Here is an 18,451-nt window from a genome sequence, read left to right on the forward strand (position 1 = left end):
AAATTCATATTATGGCAAGAACCAATCAGCTAACTAAAGAAAAACGAGTGGCCATCATTACTTTAAGAAATGAAGGTCAGTCAGTCTGGAAAATTGCAAAAACTTTAAATGTGTCCCCAAGTGGAGTCGCAAAAACCATCAAGCGCTACAACGAAACTGGCACACATGAGGACCGACCCAGGAAAGGAAGACCAAGAGTCACCTCTGCTTCTGAGGATAAGTTCATCCGAGTCACCAGCCTCAGAAATCGCAAGTTAACAGCAGCTCAAATCAGAGACCAGATGAATGCCACACAGAGTTCTAGCAGCAGACCCATCTCTAGAACAACTGTTAAGAGGAGACTGCGCCAATCAGGCCTTCATGGTCAAATAGCTGCTAGGAAACCACTGCTAAGGAGAGGCAACAAGCAGAAGAGATTTGTTTGGGCCAAGAAACACAAGGAATGGACATTAGACCAGTGGAAATCTGTGCTTTGGTCTGATGAGTCCAAATTTGAGATCTTTGGTTCCAACCGCCGTGTCTTTGTGAGACGCAGAAAAGGTGAACGGATGGATTCCACATGCCTGGTTCCCACTGTGAAGCATGGAGGAGGAGGTGTGATGGTGTGGGGGTGTTTTGCTGGTGACACTGTTGGGGATTTATTCAAAATTGAAGGCACACTGAACCAGCATGGCTACCACAGCATCCTGCAGCGACATGCCATCCCATCCGGTTTGCGTTTAGCTGGACGATCATTTATTTTTCAACAGGACAATGACCCCAAACACACCTCCAGGCTGTGTAAGGGCTATTTGACCAAGAAGGAGAGTGATGGAGTGCTGCGGCAGATGACCTGGCCTCCACAGTCACCAGACCTGAACCCAATCGAGATGGTTTGGGGTGAGCTGGATCGCAGAGTGAAGGCAAAGGTGCCAACAAGTGCTAAACACCTCTGGGAACTCCTTCAAGACTGTTGGAAAACCATTTCAGGTGACTACCTCTTGAAGCTCATCGAGAGAATGCCAAGAGTGTGCAAAGCAGTAATCAGAGCAAAGGGTGGCTATTTTGAAGAAACTAGAATATAAAACATGTTTTCAGTTATTTCACCTTTTTTTGTTAAGTACATAACTCCACATGTGTTCATTCATAGTTTTGATGCCTTCAGTGAGAATCTACAATGTAAATAGTCATGAAAATAAAGAAAACGCATTGAATGAGAAGGTGTGTCCAAACTTTTGGCCTGTACTGTATATATATATATATATTATATTATATATACACACAGAAAATGGCAGGATGTGGAAAAACTGTTTTACAGGATGTGTAGTGTTGAACTGATGTGGATCAGTATTTAAAGGACAATTCCATTTTTTTCACAGTAAAAATGTTCTTATGAAGTAATTTATGTCTGTAATAAAAATCTGCAAAGTACTATTTTCTTGAAACAAGTGATACAATCTCCAAGTGTAGTAAAATTATTTCTATATGTTCCTTATGAAGATCATCTTGTTTTAGGAATTTTGCAAGTTTCATTTTTCTTGTTTTGGGATGCAGACTGTTATCTCTGGAATGATTTCAAATCAGGTTGATTTCTATTGAAAACAACTTTAATCTCATTGGACTGAAAAACTGTGTCCCTTTTTTAAGTAAAGAAAGTTTTAAGACTCAGTTAAAATATGCTGGATTTTTTTTTTTTTTTTTTTGCAGTGTACAACTTGCGTCTTGTTTTCCTACTTTTGTCCATCATTCCTATCAGTTAATATAACATTGTAATAACCAAATTATTGTTGCGATCTGGGAACATGGTGACTTTGCTCCAACAAAGAGTTTGCAGCTTTTCTAATGCAGGATGAGGCTGTTTATCAGATAGGGAAGGCTTTGTGAATAGAGCTAGGCATAAGGTCTTCACTGTGCCCTCAGCCTGTGTGATTTTTTTTTAAAGTTTATATCTTGGAAAATAATCTAAACTACTTTGAAAAGTAAGAATGTTGTTTATTTTTCAGTACAGAAATGAATGAAATGCCTACATATAGGTCTACTGTATAATTTTTTTGAGAAAAGGAAAGAAGAAGAAGGCCTCATGATCCCCCATTAAGCTCTGGAGACCCCTAGTTGGAGTCAGGACCCCAGGTTGGGAAAAAGTGATCTAAACCACTTTATTTGGAGGTAGAACTGAAACTGAGCTCATGATATACTTACAAGAAGCTGTGATGGAATGGTGCTGTTTGTCCTCTAAACTCTGTACTTGTACTAGGAGCATTATAAAAAATATCCACTGGAGGGCAGATCTGGGCACAATATAAGCATGGAAGGACCTGACCTGAGACCTGTACTATAAAACAACTTGGACCTAGCAAGGTAACTTCAGGGTTAAATCAGGGTTTTCAGTACTACCAAGCTGGTCTCTTTTTACCGAGAAAAATCACTCTGGTAACTATGCTGAACCTGCTCCAGAGCAGGTTAGCTGATAGGAGTATTGGATCACAGCCTGTTAACATCTCGACCACTGACCAATCAGATCACTGAAGAAAAATGTATCCATGGGCAAAAGTCCAGAGTCTCAGGTAAAAAAATGTAATCTATATGTTGTTATAATTAAGTAGAAGCATTTCATTGTTCCAGGGCTCTATTTTCACTGGTTTTAAAACTTTTAACAAACACAGAGACCACTTACAACACTAAACACATAATTTCAGCAGGATTTTAACATAAACAAAGTTTATTTTAGTCCACAGTGAAAGTGTTGCTATTTTACACTCTGATTTCATCACTGCAGCTCAGAATACCATGAGACACCTGTGTAATGAGAACTGGGGAAAAAGATTATATATTTTAGATATTTTATTAGTAAAATAAATAATCCACAGACTGGTAACTGGCTCCTATTATTACAAATGCAACATTTGGGTCAGATAGACCTAATCAGTCATTAACTAGGCTACTTTTCCACCCTTTACTTCAGTAGCAGAAACAGTCTGGCATTACTTTAATGTTTTTCTGTGATATATTCTAAATAGAAAAAAAAATACTCTATACTAATGTCACATGTAGCCTAGTGATACCTACACGTAGTTTAATTTTTGGCCAGTATTTTTCAATGTTTCTACATTTTCTATGAAAAGATTATAGTGTATCGTTTACATAACCACGCCACTGACATTTTACTCTCATACATTCCCAGACACTTTCAGTACAGTCTCATCTCATGCGATACAAAGTAGCCTCCTTCATTCATGGTTCTAATGATGTCATGTCTTGTAATTAACAACCCCACCTCTTCCACATGAACATGCTCGTGGCTGGATAAGAGCTGACTGAACTAGTTAATAACCAACTTTATAGTACCAGCGTTCCAGACGGCCAATGTTAGGGTTAGTCAAGCCCGATAACAAAGATATCTTAGGTAAGTTGAACTAGCTTCGTAGTACAGGTCTCAGGTTAAGGCAGAGTAAGTATCCACCTCTTTAGTCTCTCTGCAAAACTTTCCATTGCTGTAGTTTGTTCAGAATCTGCTGCTGCCTGACCTCATGTCCCGATGTACTAATATCCTTACGTACTTCATTGTATCTTCCAAGTGTGTAACATTAATTTCTGATGCGCACAACCAACATTCTGAGAAATGGTAAATGGACTGCATTTATATAGCATTTTCAGGTCTTAACAACCACTCAAAGTGATTAACAACACAGACACCATTCACCCAGGGCAGGTGGATGGGTCAAACAAACAAGACTTTCACCCAGGACACTGCAGATTGTGTTCTTTGTGAAATCACAAGTCAGTGTTTTGACCACCAAAATCTAATCAGTTCATTGGTAAATCAAGTGAACGTTTGTGCCAAATTTAAAGGAATTCCCTCAAGTTGTTCTTGTGATATTGGGTCCTTTGACCATCAAAATGTAATCAGTTCATCGTTGCATCCAAGTGGATCTTTGTGCCAGATTTGAAGAAATTCCCTCAAGGCTTTTTAAGATATTGCATTAACGAGAATGGGATGGACAGACGGACAGACGGAAAGAAGGACAGAAGGACAGAAAGACAGAGGAACAGCCAAAAAACATCAAGCCTCCAGCCATGGCTATTGCTGACATTGCACTCTCATAGCATATAGCACTTTTAACTAGTAGTCTAACACAACAGAATGGATTTTGTGTGTTGATCATATAATCGTAAAATGTCTAGAACATCTAGAACCCAAATTTGTAAGACATTTTCTGTGAGACTGTTCTGTCTTTAAAGTAATATTGTAAGTTGTTGCATTTTCTATGTTTTATGTCTAAATAAACATTTTTCAAGACAGCTCAAGTCTAAGTGAAGTCAGTAGTCACTGGCATTAAAGTCCAAGTCAAGTTGCAAATGGATCTTTGGATTTTGTTGAGTTGAGTGTAACAATTTGCTAAAGGGTGGCCTAAGGATGGGACAAAGCATTGATATTTGACAATCTGAGAACAGGTTGCTCATACACTGGTAGCCTCAGCCACCAGTGTATGAACAGGTTGCTCATACACTGGTGGCTGAGGCTACTCTGTAGGGTGTCCCCTGTTCATCAGATAAACATTCACACGCAACCTGTCTAATAGAGTGCCCCAGGAATGAGTCCTAAAATCTGGAAATTAGTTAGCATTATACCTCTCCTGCTCCCCTTGTTTTGAAGTCAGTGGGTTTTTTGAATGGGTTTTTAGTCAGATGCCTGAAATAAGGTCTGTGGTTAACACAAGCTGAAGAGACTTTTACATTTTGTTCTACGACATAAAATACATAAGTAAATACCCCACTGTGCTTTGAAGCTTCTATGTGTCTTTAAGCCAAGTGGCTAAATGAGACTACTAAGGCCCTGTTTAGACGACAACGGTTTCTCTAAAAACGGAAAAGTCTGTCCTTTGCGTTTTAAAAAACTTTTGCGTTTATATGACGACATTATTGAAACGATCCCCGTTCACACAAAGCCGCAAAATCTACTGGAAACGCTGTAGTATGCATGCCAGGCCAGTGGGTGGCAGTGTAAATTTGCAAAGCAACACCACGGCATGACGCCATGTGCCTGCACTGAAGCGCCTTCCTCTACAACACCGTGATTACAAACCAAAACAAAGAAGACACAATGGCGAAAGCATGTACAGATAACTTTGTCTGGATGGACGACGAGGTGGAGTTGCTACAGTAACAGATCAACACTTCACTTCAAATCAACAGGGTGAGCAGCACAAACAGAGCTCGGCATTGTTGTGACGGTCGGCATGCCTAGTGACTGGAACCGTAATGTGCATATGCGAAAAGTCTCCGTTTTCAGAGAAACTGCATATTGCAAGTTTACATGACAACAGAAACGCTGCCGTTTACAAAAAGTTGCACACTGGAACCCGTTTTCAAGCACCCAAAACGCTGCTGTCGTGTAAACGATCCGTTTTCAGTTGAAATCGTTGTCGTATAAACGGGGCCTAAATGTCATCATGCTGCACGCAGCTTCACATCCTTGTTACAGTGGTGACATTAAGTCATGCGACTGTAGAGTAGTTTGTTTATAGTCTAACATTAGCTGTTTACTTCTGGCAATTGCATTTAGGCTTCAAAAATCATAAAAGTGGTGTTCATTTGTGGAGATTACCTTTTTACCTAAAAAATGTAAGTATCATAAATATTTGTTTACCACATTTTTCAACAATAATCCAAAATCCGATAGAAAAATCCCATTGGGTTTTTACCAAGGGAGGCAGTGTGATGCCAACTTTCATGTCAGCCTACAGAAAAAATGACACCATGGAACACTCTACTGTCTGCCTATGTTTTTTGACTTTTTGTATCTTTGGTTATGTCACTGCTTTGTATGATCTTAGCCATTCTCTTGGTCATTACAATTTTATTATAACTGATAGAAATGATGGCCACCCGTTTTGTAATGAACCAGAACTACCCTTGCACAGAGTGTTGCTGGAGCTAAGTTTATCTGCTTCACAGCTGCACAGGGTCACTACCACCTTGGTGCTCTAGTGTAGAGGCACAGAGAAAGAATACCTTTATAGTGGTGATGGATAACTCCTTGGCATCTAGAATGGAAAAAAAGAAGCAGCACAATAAATGTTGGATTCCTGAAGCAAGTCAGTGTGATCAAGCATGAGTAGCAGCACAAAGATGAGAGGATTTAGTCTAAGCCAGTTCTCTGGCTGATTAAGGGCTTGGTTTCATGTCTACAAGCTTATGTTCAGTGCGCCTTCTGAAAGCCTAATGAGGCATATTGTTGCTTTGAGTCCCCTTCATGTGTTTTTCTCTCAGCCACAGCAGTAAATAAGCCAAACAGCCACTGGAGGACAATGACCGTCTTGTTGGAGGTTGTTTTTCAGGAGACGCGGAGAAAAGGGCTCCATACTGAGGGGACAGTTGCAAGGAACAACAAGGGGGGTAACTAAGTCTCTTAGGGGGGATCAAAGTCGGGACCCATCCTCAAGGACGTGTTTCACCATTGTTCTTCTATCCCCCCACACTGTCCCCAGTGTAATCCAAGCAGGGGATAAATCCCCCCACCCCATCCCCTGACATTACCCATGACACTCAGAGTTGTTTTCTTTTTGCTGTAACTGTGACCAATGGCATTCGCAGTGTGTCCAGCAGGCCCTAACATGCCCTGCCAGGGTCAGTCAGAGAAGGAAGGGGGAGTGGATTAAGCGGAGGTGCCAGGGGTGCAAGTTCCTCATAATTGCATGCGATAACAAAAGCAGGCCTGGTTGGGTCATAGTAAGCCCATGACACCCCATCAGCCTCCTCTAGTGAAGATGGCAGGACCTAGGATATGCGGAGATGCCTGTCAGTTCACCGGCTGCCTGCAGAGTCTTCACTCCACACGGTTAATTGATTTATCACAGTGCTTTCTGCTCCACAGCAAGGCGGTAGCCCCTCCACTGGTGAGAAATGGGATGTCCCCTCTGTGCTTTGATAGGACTCCAGCAGTCCAGCAGGGTCAGCAGGCAGAGAGTCAAATTGTGAGGGATGATTTAGGAGCATGACCCAGTCTCAAAGGTCAGCCAGAGCCTGCTGGCACAGAGCTGGCCATTAACTCTGCAGACAGTTCGCAGACGCAGGGCTGCTGTGGAGTTGGAGATAAATGTATAACAGACACAGAATTTGGACAAATTATAAATTAGAACTGAACTATAGAGCATAATGTGCAGGCTTTAGTTGCTCCATTTTATTTATATTTTCCTATAATAGCAAAGGCATGACCCGCCTTTACCCTAACCCTTACCAGTCTCATTTCTCATGCATAAACCAATCCAACCAACCAAGGCAATGAGTCATCATGCCTTCGCCATCCTAGGAAAAACTTCGGATTCCTTGCCACAACTTCTGGTCATTGATGGAAATTTCATGTTTCTATGGTATACCATCTCAGAAATTTTGCAAAAACATTTCTGAAGAAGATTTAGGGGCCGCACAAATGCGCCCTCTAATCCATTGTTTTTAATGTAGATGCACGGCAGGCGCACTCAAACGCCAGAGTGACGCTGTCGTGACCAGAAGGCGTTCCCAAGCTCCTGTTTTTTAGGGTGTGACGGCAGCGCCCTGAGATAAACTGAGTTCAACATTTGGAACACAGCAGCTCACACTACATGTCATGTGATGGGGACCAGCCAATCACAGCCGACAGATATCTTTTCCTTCTTCAGTAAATATCAGTCTGTGGTAAATATGGAAAAGAAGTCATTTTAGTGCAGGGCTACCAGAGCTTTGCATCTCTCTCATGGACAATATTTTAGGCCTGCACACTTAAAAACACACCTGGAAGATGATCAGCTCTGCACTCAGGATTCATGAAAGAAAGCTGGTGCTTGTTATGGTTGCTTAGCAACTTAAGACGCAACCTGCACAGAATGGGCACAAGGGTCGCACACAGTGCCCAACCTTGCATTTTCCAGGCGGTTAAACACATGGCATGTGTACCTGCAAAACACTCTGTGTGATCGACACTGTGTGTGATTAAAGATAACTAAAACAATTTCTGACTCTAAATTGAAAATTGTTTGTCCAGTCATTACAAAACTGACAAGATATGTTTCACAACAATGTTGAACCACATGTGTAAAATCATTTTGAAATTGCTCAGTGGTGAGTGACAGCACGCCAATGGTATGTCAACAGCCAACGTTTAATCAGCTAAAAGCTGAGAATACTTTTGATTTCTATAGGTTTATGTTGCTACTCTTCAGTTTACTGCACTGCACACCAACCAGATCTGTTGGGAGTAGCAGCTCTGGTCATTAGATGATTACCACTGTAACGTCATCTCAACCCAGCAGCGTTGCTGTGGAAACACTGTGCCCACCCTCCGGTTTCCCCACAGGTTGCCCCTGAGACAAAGTGGCTCAAGTTTGAATCACAGTCCTCCATTACCTGTTAGCTGTGTTAGCACTGTTAGCAGTAAGAGCATGGCTAGGGGTGCTATCATAGTTAACAATGCCAAGGGGCTTTGTGGCTCAAAATGAAGCTGCGAAGTCAATAGAGTGACTTGGAGGGAGACTGGAGGGTGGCCAGTAGCCACAGCAGTGTAAACTGGGACAGCATTATAAGCGGTACTCACAACTGAGCAGCACTGCTAGCTAGCTTTCACCTGACCTAACTGGTGCACAATGCAGAGCAGCCAAGACTAACATAGCTAACCAGTAGAGACTGGAGGATGGGCAGTGGGCACTTTGTTTCTGCATGTTAAAGGTGCTAGCCTGCAACTAAAAAAAAACAGCAACACATAACAAAACATTAAAATACCACCACTTCCAAAAAGCTCACACTGAGTTAATGGAGGGCCAGACCAAAAGGAAAGGCTTCTTGTATTTCATGTAATTTTGTGTTTTCTCCTAAAATTTAACCCGTTAGTTACTGGTCATTGGGTGTTTGGCTAAACGATAAAGTAACCTAATTAATTAACTAGTTAATTAGTTATAATAATGATAATAATAATAATAACTTAGACTTATATAGCGCCTTTCAACAAACAACAAAACAACAAAAACAACAAAAATAACAATCTAGCAACCAAAAGCCAAAGTGAACAGGTGTCTTTTCAGTGAAGATTTAAAAATGTCCAGTGTTGGTGCCTGGTGAATCTCCATGGGGAGAGAGTTCCAGAGGGTTGGGGCTGCCACACTGAAGGCTCTATCCCCAAATGTTCGTCTACTGGTGTGAGGGACGTTGAGGAGACCTAAGTCAGCAGACCGCAGGTTCCGTGAGGGGGTGTAATCAGTGAGGAGGTCCAATAGGTACCGTGGGGCAAAGTCATGGCGAGCTTTATAGGTGATGCGGAACTTGACCAGAAGCCAGTGTAGATTAATTAACCTAAGTGACATCCCTTACCTTGCCTTTTGAATGTTTTGAAAAACACATTTTTGACAACTCTCTCTAATTGGTAGGACCTACCACATTTACTGTCATTATGGGAACATGCTTCTCAAAAGTTATCAAAAGCTTGTTGATATCTTATCGAATTTTGAGGATATTGACCACTTATCTGAGAAAAGGGGTGCGGCTTAGCTCATTGATAGACATCATAACAATACTGAACAACGTCCACAAAATTATTTTAAAATTGGTCCATGCTGTCCTGAACCCTGGTATTGCTGCTTGCGGCTATTTTTCATTTTCTTTTTTTTTTCTTTCTACTCGCCAATGCCAAAGTACAAAAAAGTGCCTTAAAAATGACAAGCTTTTAACTTCAGGTTTGGTATACCCAGCCAGACAGCTCCCTTCCTCTTAAAAATATACTTTCACCAATACAGTCCAACCCCATTGCCAGGCAACATTGATACTGGACAATTCTCCAAAACCCTGCATAAGCTCATTGCACATAACTTACATTATTTCCAATGTTTTTTAAAATTCTTCCCTTTCCAATATCTGTACATAGCATCTACATTATGGCTATGGTGTGCAATGCTGGCAGACACAATTGTACCACAATGCAACACACAACAAAAATGAAAGATGTAAAAGACAGGGAAAAAAGTTACATTTTCAACAATAGTACAATGGTCAAATAAAATAAATTAAAGTCACATAAAAATCTTAAAATGGAAAATGTGTGTGTGACACTGAGCAGTGGCTACTGGGTTTGTTTCTTCAGGTCCACCTGCTGCTACAGAAGGTGAGCAATCTGCATGACCCGGAGGGAACAAAGGAACAGAGCCTGAGTTTTGTCTAATATGCCTTTTTAACCACTTAAGAGAGATAGCTAGTTAATTAATTGACATTTTGTTAGCTTTTTAGCAAAGACAACACTAAATATTGCAGTAAAAGATGTGCGATTCAGTCCTGAAATAGGGGGCTGTTCAGCATCATTTGCAACTGGTTATATCCATCACACCATATCACAGTTCAACAGGAAGTAACTAACACTTGAGGACTATGTTCTGCTACAAAGACATGAATCATGACAGTCTTAAATGTGATGTATTGATCCAAATGAACTGTGTGTAATCCTGTATGGCAGTGCCAGGTTGTGTGATTAGTTTTACCTGCACTGACTATCCATGCAGTCAGGGCTGCCACACAGAAGACCAGAGCCATGCAGCCTGTCATGTTGACACGACCCTGAAAATAACAGATTCTTTAATACATGATTATTAATCTCGATTTTCACATCTAACATTCTCAGTCGTTTCAGGGATGATATGCTTGTTATGTTATAAATTTTACTCTGATGAAAAACACTAAATAAAACACTTATACAAATTGTCAACACTGCTATATAACAGTAGTTTCCTTACCTCAGTGACGTCAGGTGTAGTGGGAACTAAAACCTTGAGTTGTGTGAAGGATGACTGGGAAAATGTTAAGAAATTCACAAGTCTTGCAAGTGTGCAGTGGGAGGGTTGTGTGCAGAAGAATGTTGTGGGGTTTATATAGGGGAGCAGAAGAGGGGAGGAGATAGAACCTCAAAGGGAGAAGAAACACATGATTGTTGGGCTTGGCAGAATAAAGTCTGAACAAATATGATATCTAATTATCAGAGCAGGATGTATATTACGCCTACATGTTCAGGCAAACCACATTTTTCTTCCTCCCACCATTCCAACTGAAAGAAAATAAAATAGAACAGAATTATTTACAGCAAACTGCTGTCTTAGTAATTATTATAAACATTTTGAGGGGTCAGTAGGTCTGTTTTTAGCCCACTACTTTCAGAATGAAGGGTAAACAGTCAACAGTGAGCTTACAGATGGAGTCAGAGGAAGAGATTTTGTTTTGGAGTACATTTTTGTCTCCCTGGACTGTGGACTGTGGGAGGAAGCCGGAGTACCTGGAGAAAACCCGCAATGACGGGGAGAACATGCAAACTCCGCAGAGAAGGTGCTCCCTCACCCTGGGGTTCAAACCAGGAACCCTTTGGATGTGCTCCACCCAAAACACCATCTCGTCAATGTGAAAAAATTTTTTTTTCCAGCGGATGTCTTAGTTACAACATGATTGAGCTAACTGGAGTAGTTTCATGTCGTATCTGACAACAGGAGGCTTTTTAACAGATGACGTCCTGATGTTAGCTTTGCTGCTGCTGTTAGCTGCCCCTGTCAGCTGCGGCCACTGATGCTTTCTAGACATCGTGATTTCCGAAAAGTGAATAAATACTACACATAGCAACACAAAACTGCTTTGCTAGCTCAATCATGTTGTAACTAAGATATCCGCTGGAAAAAATATTTTTTTCACGGACCGTTTATTGAGTTACTGAGTTACTATAGACACCGCTAACGGGGCTAACAGCTAACGGTTAGCCCAGCTAATCTACGATAACCATGTTATTTATTACAAATCGTGCACACAGAAATAGTAATGTTTGATCAATCATTGTGTTTATAGACTTTACAATCATCAGATTAGTCTAAACGGTGATATAGTGACGTGAAAAATGTGATACTTAAATATATATATATATATATATATATATATGTATAGCTAAACTGTGCTGGTTTTCGACCTGGAAGTATTTGTAAACAACAAGGTGATTCCTTGGGGGCACCGCCGGAAGTGAAGGGGTTGAGCGATCCCCGAGGCCCCTGCACTTCCGTTAGTCGAAAAACTATGGGCAATGCCTCCAGAGGTAAAGGACGAAAAAAAAATTCCTTTTTTTTTTTTTTTTTTACCGATGGATTTCCAGATTGCTGTAACTGTGCCTAACCCTGTTCTCCCCTATTATTTTGTCAAGTATAAGTACATTCTTGTGAGCCACAATGGATCATTTTGTAAGTTTTCAAACAAGACTCTGACATACTGTCGACCTCAGAAACCATCAGTGAAAGTACTGAGGGTGAGGCTAATGTACCTAACCATGCTACAACTGCTGCTGACATAGCAGCTACAGGCAAGTGCGAAAGAGAGACAACCCATAAATGTTAAGAGAATTATCTCAGGTGCAACTCTGTTTTATATGCAGTAGGGCCCCTGCTCTGTTTCTTTGGACAAAAGGTCATTGGCCTGAAAAACACAGACGATCCCTGCCCTGAGCAATGCACATCACATTTGCTATCTGTTTAACTCCCCAAACTCATGAATTACATCATCCACAGCAACTCATATTAGAGTATTATCCACAAAAACATGTCCTGTTTCTTTGTCTTCAAAAAATCTCTACTGGTTTTAGCAGAATCTCACAAACTAAATTGATTCATTAGCAAAAAACCCTGGAAAACAGTCAGTGATTTCATGATGAAAGGAGGAGCTGCGTTCACTCTGTGAGACAAAAACATTCTCTTAAGCCTGAAGTGCTATACAGGGCTGTGAGGTTTCAGTTGAGAGGCCAAGCCGTGCCAAATTGTCTAGATAAATATGGCTCTAAGAGGGACTCTGTGGTTTTCTTGGAATCCTAATGAAGCTGTCTTTTGTGTTTGTGTGCTGGCTGGAGCCAAGTCTGTGGCGCTAAAATGAGCATGTCGCGCTTCACAAAGTCCTACAGAGCTGAGGAAGAGAGGCCTGGCAGTGTCTGACAGCCCGCCAGAGGTGGCCATCAGCTTTTGAAACCACACACTAGACAATGGACAAACCTTTGACTGACAAATCAGTGTCCTGAGAAAGACTTACAGGGGCTGTCAAGGAAGCTGACCAACACATTTTAATTAGCTTCCTCAGAAGGTATGCATGAATCCATCACTAATGTTATCAATATATGAGGTTTCAGGGGATAGTTTGTCCCAGAGCGTACATGCTGTTTCATAAGGGTTTCAATCTGGCCAAAGGTTGATTCCAAAGCAAACACTGAATACTTAGAATACTTTGGGGAATTAGCAAAACCTGCCAAAGTACAACTGTATTTTATTTCATAATCCACAGTCATAACAACCCTAAGTAAATAGTTTTGTTGTCTTAAGATCGGATCTTGGGCCCAAGGTTATTATAATGTAGATGGCTAAACTTAAAAACGATAACTAGGTGTGAAAAAAACATTTGAGTTAACTGAAAAATAAATTGTGACTAAATTTCAGAGAAAAAAAACAGTAATGGAAACAATATTTTTTACTTACAAAACTAAGGAAATGCCTTCAGTTTTAATCTTTGTCAATTTGGCCAAATTTGTCAAACATGAGGAAGCATTTTTGCATGTTTATTGAGGTTGGGATGTCTACATGACTGTCAGCCTACTGGCTTCACAAAGTGTTGAGTTTGTATTGAATTACCTATTAACCTCGCAAATCTTGCCACTGAATATACCCCCATGTCATAATAAACAAACAAAAAACTAATGGTGACACTAATAAAAACTAAACTAAAGCTGAACATTTTAAAGCAGTGGTTCCTAACTGGTGGGTCATGATCCAACAGTGAGACGCAAGTCCATTCTATATGGACCGCAAGTGACTCGAGAACATGTCAGGTTTGTAAAAAAAACACTTTATTTTTAAGTACAGTGAATTTCAAGCACAAAGCTTTTATTTTGAAGTACTGTTTCCTGCTGAGTGAATAATGGACAGCTACTTGACGGAGACAGCAAACTAGCTCGAGGACAAATGCAAGTATGATGCTGAATGTATTAAACTGTGTGGACTACAAACTAATGATGAGAGCAATCTGGACCCCATAAGTGGACCAGTTGGGAATCATTGTTTTAAAAGAATACTTAACCTGCAAAGTGACCATTTGTAAATTAGTCACACTGTGTTACGTTGAATTCGTAAAGAAAATTTTGTTTTTCTCACATGATTATTGGGGACCATGTTTAACAACAAAACTGTATTAAAACATCCATTTGCAAACTCTCAATTTTACTACAAAACATAATATTGGAGTTTTACATGAAGAGAGCAGAGATAAGTTTAAACACTAAGGTTTTTTAGTGAAAATGCATGTGTTGGGGAAGTACAGATTATAAGACTGGATAGATGAGACTTGGATTATACTGCACGAGTTGTGTGAGAGTCTGTAAAGTTTTGATAGTTTTGTTGTTAAAAGTTTTCCTCACAAATTCAACATAACACAACTTGACTAACTGATTTACAAATGGTCATTGTGTGTCTAGAAACCAACTGAGAAGAATTAAAAACAAAACTTAAAAAAGGAACAAAAACAACTAATGAAAAATACAAAAGTGCTCTGTCTCTTGGGTGGCAAGCAACAATAAAGTATATTTTTTTTTTCTCATTTAGCGACTGGTTGAGCTTGTCGTCTCTTGTGCAACGTCAAGTCTTTGTTCTGGAACATTCTCCCTTCCTGCAGGGGGTCTGGGGATTTGTTTGCCAGGGAGGTTGAAAGAGGTGATGGCTGGTAAACAGACCCAAGCAGAGTCCAAATTAGAGCACTGAGCAGACCCTGCCAAAACCAAGGCCAAAGGCTTACATGTCAGCTTGTATAAAGCTCACTTTCACTGGTTTGTTAATGACTTGTCTTTGTCTCTGAACTAACACAGCTGTTGGTAGATGGAGTGTAAATGAAATGTATGAGCTGTGAACATTCAATAATATTAATTTGAGATTTATTTGGGTCATAATTACATTGTTTGAATTAAATATTGTCCCTAAAATTTTGCACAAACAACTGACACAGCAGTGCAAACAATACAGCAGATCGACAAATAAACGTGCTTTGATACAGATCATTTTCATCTTGTATTAGGACCACGGTACCACGGTCAGATGAGGACACAGGGTTTCAGACAGTTTGCTCTTGTGACCATCGTCAGATGATCTGAAAAACAAGTTTGGAATATTGACAAATCATATAAAAGTCTTTGTAAAATAAAGCACAGCCTTAAGATTAACATTACAGTGCATAAAAGACATGCAGTCAACTAAAAAGGGCTAAACTCTGTATGGAGGAGTCTACCATTGCTTTCAAGTACATGATCTCAGTGCTGTGACATGCCACAAGTCCGGAAGGTTAGCAAAATATTGGCAGTTTGGTCGAATTACAATGTAACCACTAGACAAAAAATTCTAAAAAGTAAGACATTTTATCCTGCATTGCAATAATAATTAATTTTTTGATTATTAATTTCAGCAAAGATGTGAGACAAGCCTCAGCATCAAAATGTCAAACAAAAAATAACATGATACCATGCCATCATTTTCTAAATATTGCTAGTGGATGGATGGGCTGATAAAAATGCCTTGACATGAAGTATCTAATTTTCAAATTAGTCAAAGTATACCATTATATTTAAATAAACATAATGGGTCAGTTCATATCCTGTCCTCTAGTTGTGATCTATTGCTACTGTATGCTCATGTAAAGTAAAAAAAAAAAAAAAAAAAATCAACATGAGTTTAGGTCACAGTCAACATAAGCAACCATTTAAAAACTGGTATTGTTCACTAAATACATCCTGGCAATTATCTAACATTTGGTGCAAACAAATGGCAGAGCTGTGGTAGTTGCTTTTCGAAGAACTGCTGTCCAGCAGCTACGAGACAATGTTTTCTGAATGCACAGGTTAAAAAATGGATCTTGCACAGCCACAAGATGTAGAATCGACTGTTCATGGATTACTAATTCAGTGGAGTACAGTTCTCTGTGAGATGTTAAAATAATCTGAGATATTCTGCAAGATATGCAACTTTTTCAAAAAAAAGAGAAAAAAAGGTTTGGTCTTGAGAGAAACTGGACTGTATTCCAAACAAGTGTCTAGCTGTGTCTCTCACACTCAGTTCCAAGTCAGCCAGTTCTTAGAGTTTGAGCATGAAAAAGACTTCACTGTATTCAGGGTCTGGGGAGGGCTGGGACTGTCTGGGGGAGGGGGCTCCTATGGGGGCGAGCTGACTCAGCAGGTCCAGGCTGGTGCAGGGACTGTGGGCCACGCAACACGCGCCTTCGGGATTCCCCCGCTCCTCAATGGGGCTAGCACTACTTCTGCTGCCAATGCTACCAGTAAGGCTAAAGCTTGCACTTCTGCCCTGGACCAGGCTCTGGAGCTTTTGCCTTTCTTGGGCTTTCTTTGCTCTGTTTGCAATGTAGCGCACCCTGCTTTGGCTCCTGGAGGAGGTCCTTCGCACCAGGGTCTCATCCACAAACTCCTGTTCCTTTCTGGGCTTGTTTTGTGGGGCAAAGTCACTGTCGGTCAGGGGCTCCACATCAGTCAGCTTTCGCAGTTGCTCTGTGAGGTCACTGGATGGCTGAGACTTCTGCGGGCTGCCCTTGCGGAGCTGGTCTCTGGTTGGCCTAATGATGAAGCTGCGGCTGATGCTGTGGTACTTACTGTCGAAGTTACAGGAAATGTCATCGGAGGTCAGATCTCCGAGACTTTTGGACATGGAGGCTGTAGCTGTTGGGGTTGTAGCTGCAGAGGACAGCCTGCTGCTTGATGACTGTTTGAGGCCTTCCATGTAGAGCCTGCTCCAGGTATGCCTCCTTTGAGATAGCCTGCTGGGCAAGTCCACAGAAGCTTCCTGTGGCTGAAGGGGGCGGGGCTTGAGCTCATCTTTGGGAGACTCACTTTGCTGAAGATTGGGGTTGGACTTGCTCTTGCTGACTCGTAGGGCATCATAGGAGACTAACGCTGAGTGACGGCAGTTGACCCCGTGAGGATCACAGGTGCTGCTGGCTGTGGGCAGACTGGTGAAGCTCTTCCTGGCCAGGTTGGGCAGGGACAGGTCGATGACGGTGTCGCTGGAGGAGATGCTGGAGGAGGAGGACATGCTGTCTCGGTGGCTGCCTGGCTCCAACTTGCTCCAAAGGCGGTCGTTCATGGTAGCATCTGTGCAGACCTCTGGTACTGCTGACTGGGCCTGCCCAGTTGAGGCTACAGCCACCCGAACCTGGCCCTCACTTTTTGTTCTCCTTACTGGTATGTGTGATGGTAGATTGCTAAAAAGTGCTCTCCTGGCTGTAGCTATCTGAGCTGCAGGGGTCCCAGTGGATGCTGCTGCAGCAGGAGGCTCCACTCTGGGCTCAGACTTTACCTCTGCTGTATCTTTCTTCTTCTCTGGCAGAGCTTCTTGGTTTTCCCTCTGGTTCGGTGAGTGCTCCATGGATGAATGAGTGCTTCTACTGGCCTGAATGTCTTGACTACAGTGTGATGGTACAGTTTTCTCAGCAGGGTCTGTCAGAGGGAATGGCATGGTTCTGGAAAGGGTGGGCGGTTTCGTAGGGTCTCCGCTCACCTTGACCAGACTGCAAACTGCCCCATTTGAAGGAACAGCCGGTGTGGACTCTGCGTTTATTCCTATGGATGGTGAGCACAGTGGTGGAGATGAGGAGTGATGTGAAGACAGGTTGTCCTCTGGAGTGGAGACTGAACGGATGACACGTGTGTTTCTGGCGTTGTCAGATATTAGTGGAAGAGGAACTGGTCTCTGCAGTGTGGAACAATCTGTGGAAAGATAGACAACAAAGACATGTATCACTGTCATCAATGTCCTTCATGGTCAGTAAAAGCCTTTTGGCTCTAACAGTGTTAACTGTATGTGCCTGAAAGCTAGTGATGCACTGATCCAATCTGTTTGTTCAGAATCAGCTTGGATACTGATCCTATTAAGCAGATATCTGTTGGATTTGACAGATTCACATGAGGCTTAATATAGTCAGTGGGAGAGAAAACAGTCAGCCTTTTCCCCCAGTCAGTGCTGAGAAACCACAGTTTTTAAACTTACCTAAGAGACACTATTACATTTACTTCAGATATGATTCATTACAGGTGAAGTGTGTAAGATTTAGGGGGATTTAGTGGCATCTAGAGGTAGCTTGCAACAAGCTAAAACTCCTCCCTGTTCATTCATCAGGAGGTGTTCACCGGGAGCCAAATTATCCGCAGAGGTCTCTTCCTCTCCAAAACCAACAGACTGGGTATTTTAAAACACTGAATAAATCAGTTTCACATTACAAATCAGTGGAACTCCGACGCTGTTGTGCAACTCAGAGATAGGCAGTTTGCCCACAACATGTTTTTGTGCTCACCCCTTCTCTTAATGTGTGCTCGCCTTTTTCTGATCCAGACTTCCAGAAGGTTTTTACTGTCAGCCAAATAATCGGCAGACGTCTCCTCCTCTCTAAAACAGACACTGTGATTTAA

At 41.5% G+C, this 18,451-nt stretch overlaps 2 protein-coding genes across 3 annotated transcripts in view; both read right to left on the reverse strand.

Moving 5' to 3' along the window:
- LOC117258560 (putative glutamate receptor) overlaps positions 1 to 10,856 on the reverse strand; it is a 35,472-nt gene extending 24,616 nt beyond the window's left edge. For both annotated transcript variants that reach the window (XM_033629574.2, XM_078170321.1), the window contains exons 1-3: positions 10,728 to 10,856; positions 10,476 to 10,551; positions 5,992 to 6,023 (exon numbers count right to left, since the gene is read on the reverse strand). In XM_033629574.2, the coding sequence (XP_033485465.2) occupies positions 5,992 to 6,023; positions 10,476 to 10,539 (96 nt within the window). In that variant the 5' untranslated portion in view covers positions 10,540 to 10,551; positions 10,728 to 10,856. The remainder of the gene's footprint in view (positions 1 to 5,991; positions 6,024 to 10,475; positions 10,552 to 10,727) is intronic.
- Positions 10,857 to 13,863: 3,007 nt separating this feature from the next.
- Positions 13,864 to 18,451, reverse strand: part of plch2a (phospholipase C, eta 2a) — a 390,371-nt gene continuing 385,783 nt past the window's right edge. The window contains exon 23 of the mRNA XM_078170322.1: positions 13,864 to 17,752. Coding sequence (XP_078026448.1) covers positions 16,110 to 17,752 — 1,643 coding nt within the window. The 3' untranslated portion in view covers positions 13,864 to 16,109. The remainder of the gene's footprint in view (positions 17,753 to 18,451) is intronic.

The sequence above is a fragment of the Epinephelus lanceolatus genome, chromosome 8 (genome assembly GCF_041903045.1).
Source record: "Epinephelus lanceolatus isolate andai-2023 chromosome 8, ASM4190304v1, whole genome shotgun sequence".
NCBI classification, from domain to species: domain Eukaryota; kingdom Metazoa; phylum Chordata; class Actinopteri; order Perciformes; family Serranidae; genus Epinephelus; species Epinephelus lanceolatus.